Source organism: Ostrinia nubilalis, chromosome 29 (genome assembly GCF_963855985.1).
Source record: "Ostrinia nubilalis chromosome 29, ilOstNubi1.1, whole genome shotgun sequence".
Classification (NCBI taxonomy): domain Eukaryota; kingdom Metazoa; phylum Arthropoda; class Insecta; order Lepidoptera; family Crambidae; genus Ostrinia; species Ostrinia nubilalis.
This window is the reverse complement of record NC_087116.1, coordinates 5019841-5031022: the sequence shown is the minus strand read 5'-3', so window position 1 is coordinate 5031022 and position 11182 is coordinate 5019841. Positions and strand designations below refer to the sequence as shown.

General features: G+C 41.5%; 1 protein-coding gene across 1 annotated transcript; it reads right to left on the bottom strand.

Moving 5' to 3' along the window:
• Positions 1 to 277: 277 nt before the first annotated feature.
• LOC135085758 (isocitrate dehydrogenase [NAD] subunit gamma, mitochondrial-like) lies at positions 278 to 10941 on the bottom strand. Its single transcript, XM_063980558.1, has 7 exons — positions 10588 to 10941; positions 9677 to 9791; positions 7951 to 8102; positions 6620 to 6764; positions 5285 to 5427; positions 2786 to 2937; positions 278 to 543 (listed from the first exon to the last, which is right to left on the bottom strand). Exons 1-7 carry the CDS (start codon positions 10821 to 10823, stop codon positions 320 to 322), a joined length of 1167 nt encoding a protein of 388 aa, XP_063836628.1. The 5' UTR covers positions 10824 to 10941; the 3' UTR covers positions 278 to 319.
• Between the last annotated feature and the right edge of the window lie 241 nt (positions 10942 to 11182).

The following is an 11182-nucleotide window of genomic DNA, read 5'->3' as shown; positions in this document are numbered from 1 at the left end:
CAACATTGTCAGAAATCATTTTAATATGGCAACATTATCTTACATTTTTTTTTCATTTAACGTTGCAATCAAATACAGATTGCAATATTATTAGAGATCTAAAAATTCCAGCAGAATTAAAATGATTCAAAAAATGACACATTTGTTCTTTCTAAAGTCAGCATTGCGATTTTACCCATAAAAGTGGCAAGTTTTTCACCCCTGGCAATTTCACAGAGGGTGTTACATCGTAGCTGGTAAACGAATACACCGATTTAGATGTTTTTTTGAATTATCGGAGTCAGGTTTTTTATTAAACTGAATTTTTCACACTGGCAATCTAATGATCCAGTCCAATGTTGCCCATAATAGACTGAACGACTTCGGTAGACGACGCGGTGCCTCCCACGTCAGGTGTGACGATTCTATCGATATTGATGGTTTTGTCGACAGCGCGACGGATCATATCGGCGTGGAAGTGATGTCCCAAGTGCTCTAGCATATCGATGGATGCGTTGATCATCGCGATTGGGTTGGCGATGTTTTTGCCGGCGATTGCGGTACCTGGAAAATAAATGGTAAGTTTTGTTGTTTATATTGGTACAAATGTATGGGACTATGGACTGAAGGGGAGCATTTTAGAGAGCAAATTTTGGCCTAGGTGGGTATAACGGTTTCGGTTACGGTTACGGATATCTGTGCTTTAAAATGTAATTTGCAATAGTTGTCCAACACGGTTCATGGCCGCACACTTAACATCGAATAAAAAGTAATAAAAAAATAAAAAAATTATACTAGATGGCATAGGTAAATCAGGCTGTTATGCCTTTACATAATACAGTGTGAGTCACGTTAAAGTGTACATATGAAAATAGATGAAACTAGACCTATTTTTATCGACAAAAAACAAGTCAAAAAATTTTTGAGATTTTTTTTTAATTTTTTATAGAATTTTTTTTCTTCCAATTACTTATTGTAAAGAAAACGTAATAACTTTTAAACTAAGCGGTATATCCTGATAAAATAAAAATAGTAATAATGATAAATAACAGGCCATACTAAAAAATACATAAAATACACAAAAAAGGCCAACAAATAATAAAAAAATGATACTTTTTGAAAAAAATCCGCTTAAAAATTCGTGTTTTTTTGGTTATTTGATAAATTTCTCCAAAAAATGCCCCTACAACCGGTAGTTTTTATTACTTTGTATTATTCTCTATCGTATTACCTTCGTAAAACCAAAAATCGCATATCTCTATCCCTATCACAACGTTTGCAATGATCGTTTGAACTAAGCCTCTCCGGGCGCGCCATTCAACGCTTCGTTAACAACAAAACTGAAAATGGCTCTAGATTTGTAATTTTGATAAAGACAAGTTAGATTTCAAATAAAAACAAAAGATTTCGAAGTAAAATAAGCATTTTAGTTAAAATTAAAATTGTCTCTACCTGTAGCGGAGAATAATGTTGTGGCAGGCCTTTGTTCAAACGATCATAGCAAATGTTGTGATAGGGATAGAGACATGCGATTTTTGGTTTTACAAAGATAATATGATCGAGAATAATACAAAGTAATAAAAACCACCGGTTATAGGGGCATTTTTTGGAGAAATTTATCAAATAACCAAAAAAACACGAATTTTTAAGCAGATTTTTTTCAAAAAGTATCATTTTTTATTATTTGTTGGCATTTTTTGTGTATTTTATGTATTTTTTTAGTATCGCCTGTTATTTAGCATTATTACTGTTTTTATTTTATCAGGATATACCGCTTAGTTTAAAAGTTATTACGTTTTCTTTACAATAAGTGATTGGAAGAAAAAAAATTCTATAAAAAAATAAAAAAAATCTCAAAAAAATTTTGACCTCTTTTTTGTCGATAAAAATACGTCTAGTTTCATCTATTTTCATATGTACACTTTAACGTGACTCACACTGTATAATGCTATACAAAAAACAATTTAAACTGCCTACACACGAAACTATCCGTAACTTTTGAATCGGTTACGGTTACGGTTTCAGATATTTTTTTATTTCGGATATCCGAAAGTTTCGGTTACGGTTACGGATATCCATAACATCCCTGGTCTGGCCCAGGAGGGCAGTCTCTTTTAGGGAGTCGATCAGGCCCAGGGGGACCGTCTCGCTCAGATGAGAGGTAGTCTGGTACAGAGGGGACAGTCTATCCAAGGGATAGTCTGTCTGTAGTCTGTAGCAATTTCTTACAAAACTTTGCGCGCAAAAAGCAAATCTAGTATGAAAATCATCAAACTTCTAATGCTCGTAACTCAGTTCAGACTGAGTTTAGAGGTATACATGTCATAGTAAGTTTGGTTTATCACACTATTTTGTAATCAAAAAATAAGGTTTGGTCGATGGCCGCGCGAAAAAAAAAAGACGCCACCTTCCATACAAAATCTGGCATTGCCATTTATGACGTATCCGTTAAAAACGTACCAGTAAAACGGACTCCTATGTGTGAACGGGCCGTAAGGGGGAGTCTGAACTAGGGCCTAGGGCCAGGCATTTCGGCCTTAGGCAGTGGTTCTTAACCGGTGGTCCGCAGACCACTGGTGGTCCCTGGAGGCATTCCAAGTGGTCCACGAAGACATCGTAATAAACAAGTGACGTGACGTGATGAGTCGAGTAGACACAACGCAAACGGCGCACAGTGGGCGAGAAATCGACCTCCCCTTTCATAGGATTTTGAAAAAAAAAGTGGTCCCTGACAAGATAGAAATTTGGTAAAATGGTCCCTCGTGACTTAAAGGTTGAGAACCACTGGCCTAAGGGAATAACTTACCGGTGTTCCTGGTGCCAGGCTCAAACACAGCGTAGTGGTCACCATAATTTCTGCCGGAGAGAAGACCAGCTCCTCCCAGAAGACCGCAGACAACGTTGGACACGATAGACCCGTACAGGTTGGTCATTAACATCACGTCGAATTGGTGGGGCCTGTGTACAAACAGAAAACACTATTAAACAATCGTCAAATTTTGCTATGTCTATAAACATACCTAGTTTTTGAGCTCGAAACCCGGCTGGCAGGTTTCATTACATCTAGACCAGTGGTTCCCAAAGTTTTCTGAGCTACGACTCATCTAATAGAAGTTCCCCAACTCGGACGAGACCCACCTATAAGAAATTTCGCCCGCTGTCCAGCGGTTGGATGGGGAGGGTGGTGTGTCGTACGTACTACAGGCAGGGCTCACTCAATGGTCGCCTCGTGATCCACCACTGGGTCGCGACCCAAAGTTTGAGAAACCGTGATCATGTGATTCTAGACACTTAAAGTAGATAACTAAATAAATAAATATAGATTTGTTCGTTTGAGCCAAATGATGTCACTGCTGGACAAAGGCCTCTCCTGAGGATTTCCATAACGACCGGTCCTGCGCTACCCGCAACCGACCAAGGGGCATTCTGGCCAAAATGGCAGCACGACCCAAAGGTTATTTATTCTGGCCCAGAAGGGGATGGACAGACCTGGGGGACAGTTTGGCCTAGGGGGTGGGGAGTAGTTGAGTTAGACAGCCTGGCCTAGAAAGGCAACATAACACAAGGAGCATTCTGGCCTAGGGGGGCTGTTTGACCCATGGGGCATTTTGACTTAGGAGGGGCAGTCTGGAATAGAGGGGACAGCTTGTCCTAGGGTGTTATCTGGCCTAAGAGGGGCAGCTTGACCCAGGGGGCATTTTGGCCTAGAAAGGCAGTATTACCCAGGAGGGGCATTCTGGACTAGGGGGCAGTCTGACCCAGAGGGGCAACTTAACCCAGGGGGCATTCTGGCATAAGAGCAGTTTACCAGGGGAGCAGCCTGGCCTAGAAAGGCAGCATAACCCAGAGGGTACTCCTTGGCCATGCGTCTGGAAGTCTCCAGGAAGAGGTCATCCGGCAATTTGCACTCTCGAGCGTTGTAACAAAGTTCAAATTTGGCCATGCGTCTGGAAGTCTCTAGACCGTCTGGCAATTTGCACTCTCAGTCATTGTAACACAGTTAAAATTCCTAGTTTCCAAGAAGAGAGCATCAGAGAGCTTCATGATGTTGGAAGAAAAACACACTCATGTAAGCTCGCGAGGAACACAGTCTAAGGGCGTCTGGCTTATGGAGTGGGAGGAAGACCGTCTTAGGGGAAAGTCTGGGGAGCAGTCTGACTCAGGCGGCAGTCTGGCCCAGAGGGCTATTAAGACCCAGGGGGTATTCTGGTCTAAGGTGCATTCTGGCCTAAGGCGTATTCTGGTCTAAGGGGTATTTTGGTCTAAGGGGTATTCTGGCCTAAGGCGTATTCTGGTCTAAGGGGTATTCTGGCCTAAGGGGTATTCTGGTCTAAGGGGTATTCTGGCCTAAGGGGTATTCTGGTCTAAGGGGTATTCTGGCCTAAGGGGTATTCTGGTCTAAGGGGTATTCTGGTCTAAGGGGTATTCTGGCTAAGGCGTATTCTGGTAGAAGGGGTATTCTGGCCTAAGGCGTATTCTGGTCTAAAGGGGTATTCTGGTCTAAGGCGTATTCTGGTCTAAGGGGTATTCTGGTCTAAGGGGTATTCTGGCCTAAGGGGTATTCTGCCCTAGTTTGGGGGGCAGTTTAGCCTAGAGGGGCAGCATGACCCAGGGTTTTTGTTTGGAGGGGGGGCCGTTTTTTTGGAGGGGGGAGGGTGGGGTTACTCACTTGGCCACGAGCTGCATGCAGCAGTTGTCGATGATCATGTCGTTGTGCTCGATCTCCGGGTACTCCTTGGCCATGCGTCTGGAAGTTTCTAAGAAGAGACCGTCGGAGAGCTTTCATGATGTTGGAAGATCGTGTACACACACTCGTGTAACCTCGCGAGGAACATCTTGGCGGGAAATCTGGCCCGTGTGGGGCATTCTAGCCTAGGAGGGGCAGCCTGACCCAGGGGGCATTCTAGCCTAGGGGGCAGTATGACTCAGGGGTATTCTGGCCTACAGGGGGCAGTTTAGACCAGACGGGCATTCTGGCCTAGGAGGGGCATTCTGGTTTAGATGGGGCAGAGGCAGATTGGCATGGGGGGGGGGCAGCATAACCCCTGGGGCATTCTGACCTAGGAGGACAGTTTGACCCATGGGGCATTCTGACCCAGGGGGCTTTCTGGCCGAGAGGGGGCTACTTAACCCAGGGGTCTTCTAGCCTAGCCTAGGGGGCAGTTTGACCCATGGGGAATTCAGACCTAAAGAGAGCAGTTTCACCCAGGGGCATTCTGGCCTAAGAGGGGCAGCTTGACCTAGGGGGTATTCAGACCTAGGAGGGTTAATACATTATGGACTAGGGGGGGGGGGTGTAACTCACTTGGCCACGAGCTGCATGCAGCAGTTGTCGATGATCATGTCGTTGTGCTCGATCTCCGGGTACTCCTTGGCCATGCGTCTGGAAGTCTCCAGGAAGAGGCCGTCGGAGAGCTTCATGATGTTGGCCTTGTGGACTGTGGTCACCTGCGGACGAATTGAATCGAATTAATTTATGTGGAATTTAGAATAGAATAGAATGTATTTATTTGTCTCAAAACAGGTTTCATTTAGTTTTTCACAGATACAAAAAATCATAAGAGACAAAAAGGTCTATGACTCAGTGATTGCAGGAGACCCACAAACCCTGTTATTCTGCCATAGCCAAGATAAGAAAATAAATATTAATTTATACATAAAATTACAATTTCCTAAAATTACAAATTGCTATGTGAACTTACAATTTAAGGATTTGTTAAAGTAAATGCAGTTCGCAATTCGCATTATGTACGATTATTTTGACCTGACTGCAGACCGCATATTGTGTGTGTGTAAAACCGTTGTGGCTAAACGCAAACTAAGAAAGACAAAAAAAAGACTGTCATAAAAATTACCTTTGAATTATTAAACAATAATAGTCATAGTAAATTAGTGGTCCAATAATGGTTTTTAAATATATTTTTCCGAAAATAACGTTCGCGCAAACGTTATTCGTGCAAATTATAGGATGTCTAATACGTAGGCCAGCTATTTATAGTTGACTAGCTTTCCGCCCGCGGCTTCGCGCGCGTGGACTACATCACACTACATTATCTACATATTTTATGGAACCCTATTTTTTTCCAAAATAAAATCTAGCCCATGTTACTCGTGGATAATGTAGCTTTCGAAAAGTGAAAGAATTTTTAAAAACAGTCCAGTAGTTTTTGAGCCTATTCATTACAACCAAACAAACAAACAATGTTTTCCTCTTTATAATATTAGTGTAGATACACCTGATAGAATCTGTTCAATTTTTAATTTAGTCAAGCTTTGTTGTCGACGTTGTACCTCTAAATATCTCCATTATTATAACATGGGCGATGATCTGATAAAAGTTAAGAGAACCATAAAATATTGTTCGCGCATGTCTTTCGCGCAAATGTCTATTCCTTATTCCCGTTGCCCGTGCGCTCAAGCTTTTTGGGCAAGTGACTATGTGCAAGGGTCGTTTTAAATTGTAACTTACGCCCGTATTCACAAACGATGCTTGCATAAGTGAAGCAGCAAATCGATCGGACTGCTGCATTTTGAAGTTGAATAGAACTGTGTGATTGGTTCGCGTTGTGCGTCCACGCGCACTGTGAGACATCATAGTAATGTTTGTGAACACGGGCGTTATTGTAACCTTTATTCTTACCTTCTTCCTGCCATTCTTCCTGGCGAATTCGAAGGCGAACCTCGCCACGCGTTCTGAGTTGCTAGCGGTGACCACCTTCATGGACTCGATGACTCCTTGCACTGATTCGTGCTCCAACATGGCGTACTCACCTTCTGTGTTCTGTCTGTAAATCAAATCAAATCAAAATCCATTTATTTGCTTTATAAAGAGTAAAAAATGACATTTACCTAGACTAAATTCTCTCAAAACCTGAGATATAATGTATACTGCTTTTTTTGGGTCTCAAACTATCTTTATACAGGGATTCGATGCAAAATTATAGTTAAGTTTTGATATATAACTTACTAGCTTTCCGCCCGCGGCTTCGCCCGCGTGGAATTTGTCTGTCACAGAAAAACTTTATCGCGCGCGTTTATCCCGCTTTTTGAAACAGGGGTTTCAAAAACCGGGATAAAAACTATCCTGTCCTTTCCTGGGACTCAAGCTATCTCCATGCCAAATTTCATCAAAATCGGTCCGGTGGTTTAGGCGTGAACGCAAGACAGACAGACATACAGTTACTTTCGCATTTATAATATTAGTATAGAAGTATAGATTAGTGTTAAAGCCTGGTCTGCGAGCAGGTAGAATTTTGTCCAATGACCCCAAGCTACCCATCCTTATCGCTCGCGCGTAATTATATTGCTGTCGCGACTGTGCGACGGGCGCCCGCAGTGAGTGTGCGAGCACGACAGCAACATAATTACTCGCGAGCGATAAGGATGGGTAGCTAGGGGTCATTGGACAAAATTCTACGTGCTCACAGGCCAGGCTATAGACCCTTGAACATGGTACAAGAGGCAATCTGAATGCTATATTGAATTCTCTTCTAGTCAACACTTTTATAATGAGCTTTTGTTCAGCAATCTTTGGTCCCACCAAAAATAATAGCAACTTATTCGTAACTGCGAAAGATCTAAAACGTTAATTTAACGGTAAGTGACATTGACGTAATGTCAATGTCACACTAGAAACGTCAGAATAGAGGGAGGGGCGCCGGACGACTAGCAGGCGAAACCAGCCCCCCTAGACAAAACGCACTTTTTGATCGAATCGAAAATCGAATCCGTCAAAACTCCATACAAAAAAGGGGCTTTTCGACCACTTTTCGACTGGTTTGCGATTATAATTTGCACTTTGTCTAGACCCACAGAGTGCTTCAAATACGCACCATTGAAGTCATTTAAACAGAATAATAAGACTCCGCGCGCTTTTGTGCTAAGTGAGGAATTTTATTTAAAATAATGCAATAATATAATGTAAAAGTGAAGTATCCAGTGTTTTATTTATGAGAATAGATCTACCCTTACCTGATGATGACCACATCGATGTCCTTATGCCTCGTCGCCACCCCAGGGAAGGATTTGCAGTTCAGCACATATGCATACATATCGAGTTCGTTGCGGAGAGCCACGTTGCGGGACGTGACGTACGCTGCCTCGCTCTTGGTCTCAATGTTGCCCTGTGAATAAATTGTGAGTGATGTTTCATATAAAATAAACCACAAATCGTTTTTACATCGTTCGTTCGTTCGTTTCAGCCGAAAGACGTCCACTGCTGGACAAAGGCCTCCCCCAAGGATTTCCACAAAGACCGGTCCTGCGCCGCTTGCATCCAGGTACCTTCCGCGACCTTCACCAGATCGTCGGTCCACCTAGTGGGAGGCCTGCCCACGCTACGTCTTCCAGCTCGTGGTCGCCACTCAAGAACTTTCCTGCCCCACCGGCCATCAGCTCTTCGAGCTATGTGCCCCGCCCACTGCCACTTGATTTTAGCGATTCTGCGGGCTATGTCAGTCACTCTGGTTCTCCTACGGATCTCCTCATTTCTGATTCGATCACGCAGGGAAACTTCGAGCATAGCACGCTCTACATAATAAGGTTTTACATAATGAGGGTTTACGCGAATAAAAAATCCGCCAGATGGCAATACGTAGACGCGAGGTCCAAATGCTGCATTGCATGATTGGTTATTTTTGACATGACATTGACAGATATGTCAAAATCCACCAATCACGCAGCAGTCAGACCCCACATCCACGTCCCGCCATCTAGCGGATCTTTCATTCGCGAAAACCCTCATTAAGCATAACATAGATGCAATAAAGTATTAGGTATTGAATACATCATTTATTAAGGCTGAGTTGCACCATCTTACTTTAACTTTGACAAACGTCAAAAATCTATCAAACTCCATACTAAAAGCACAGGTTATTGTTATAATACACTCGGCATCAAATAAATCGCACCTCCCGCGACAAGCACTTATCAAACGTATGCATCCCCACTTCCCACCAACATTGGTACCATTTGAAAGCCTAGTTCTAAACTTCATTTCATTAAAGGAAAGGTTTTTACCCCAAAAATGTGTCTTTACAAGGATCCAGTCACTTCTTCAAAAAATAGGTAGTTACGGTATAGCCATTTTTTATGACTATAAAACTGTTAAGTTGGGATTAATCGCTATCCATCTGTTAAAGAGGACACGTGAGATCTTTATTTGGTTTTATAACCATAAAAATTGGTCTAATTGATCCCAGAGGTGAGCCCAAAGTGAGGTCTATTTTCAAGTGACATTTATGGTGTATGTTAATCATTTATTTAGAAATTAAATGTATTTTTTCCTTTAAGGATATTTATTGGGCTTTCAAATAACACCAATATTGTTGGGGTACCATGATTGTGTCAGAAAAAAATCTTTAAAGTTCGCGTCGCGGAAGGTGCGGTTTATTTGATGTTGAGTATAGTTACGGTAAAAATAAGGTGGTGCAACTCGGGTTTAGGTCTCCACTGGCAAATGGAGGATTTGGCCTACACTCTCCGTGCTGGTCAGATGGTTTGTGAAGGCTTTTTTTCAGGCATATCAGGAGAAAATCATAACCCATAGTATTTTAGCCATATTGCATTAGGAGGACCATCAATGTCTAAGTACAGGAAGGAAACCTTTTTATGTATTCTTTTTTTGAGGTAGCAGGATTACAGAATGGCGAACCTACTTCACACCTTTTTTAAATAAGTAATTAAATTAACTACGTACCTTGAGGCCCACACCGTTCCTCTTGATCGTAGTGATAGCATACTGGACATCATCGTCATTGTCAACTGTGGGGTCGATATCCACTACTTCGAAGTCTACGGGAGCGCCGATGTACCTGTAATTATTAATTTTTGAACATGATCAAGATCTGGGATAATGTGGGATTCTCCTGGTGGAAGAATTTCTCAAATCGGTCCAATACTTTTGTGAGATTATTCAATACAAACAAATAACCAATTCTCTTTATAATAATAGTGACTGTAGATGTTACATGTATTTGCAATAGTCGACACTAATATTTACGTACTGACTTTGCATTTAATATTTACAAACAGTTTACTATTATCTTTTATCTTAGTATATCCTTAGATAAACGATGCTCAAATCATGTGATTTATTGATTTGTATGATTAATCATATCAAAGGACAGGAAGGCTTAAAATTTTAATCTCAGTCTACTGTTTTACACTGCATTTGTCATTATTTAGGCACACTATAATCATCTTCAAATTCATACATAGATGTTAATGAAAAGACAACAACAATAATGCTTTGTGACATGATAGTGTTACCCCAGCAAATTGATATTACCTTGAGTTTCATATTTCTACAGTTCATCACAATGGTACCTACTTCTAATAATAGTAGTACTTTTCATTGTCTTAACAGAAGGCCCTCTGACCCAGATTTTAGAATATACATTTTTTTAGGCACACTGGTGGATGGTATTCTAACCTGTTATAGAATCAGCTGATTCTATAACGCATGAGATTTATAATGAGTCGTGAAGGATAATAGCACTTATTAGGATATATAACGGCTCGTGGTGTCTGTTTAAACTCTGAAATACTTGTAAAAATAAACAAATGATGGAAAATTTTTAGCTTCTGAAGACGATAGGTTATACTCACTTGAAAATGTCTCTGACGTAGCCCATGCATTCTGGACCGATGCCACCGCCTGGGAGCATAGTAACTGCGTGTCTTCCACCATACTGGGCCTTCGGGATCAGCGTTTGTTTCCTGATAACTGGAGTTTTGTGCTGAAGATCGAAATCTGACAAAGTAGCGGGCGCTGCAGCAGAGCTCGCATACGTCGCCTGCACTTGAGGCAGAACCCTCAATTTGGAGAACAACCTCACAGCCATACTGATTAAAATTCACTCACAGGCCGCGAAAAACCTATAATTTTCAGATGACAGATGTTAAATAATCACAGGAAAAGGAAGACAGGAAAATTCTTTCGCGATTTTCCCTCACCAGGTGGCGCTGACCTGTCAAAGTTTCGTATAGATGGCGCTTGTAGCACAAGATGGCGCTCTAAAGCCCATATGCATGTAAACGTCAAAATGTGTGAACTTTTTAAAATTAAAAATATTGAGGTCAACATTTAAAGCATTTAAAAATATTTACATTATCTTCAACTTTTATCCACTATTGGATAGAAATATCATCAAATGAGCGATGCAACTAAAGAATTTAAATATTAAAAATAATTTTGTTGGTG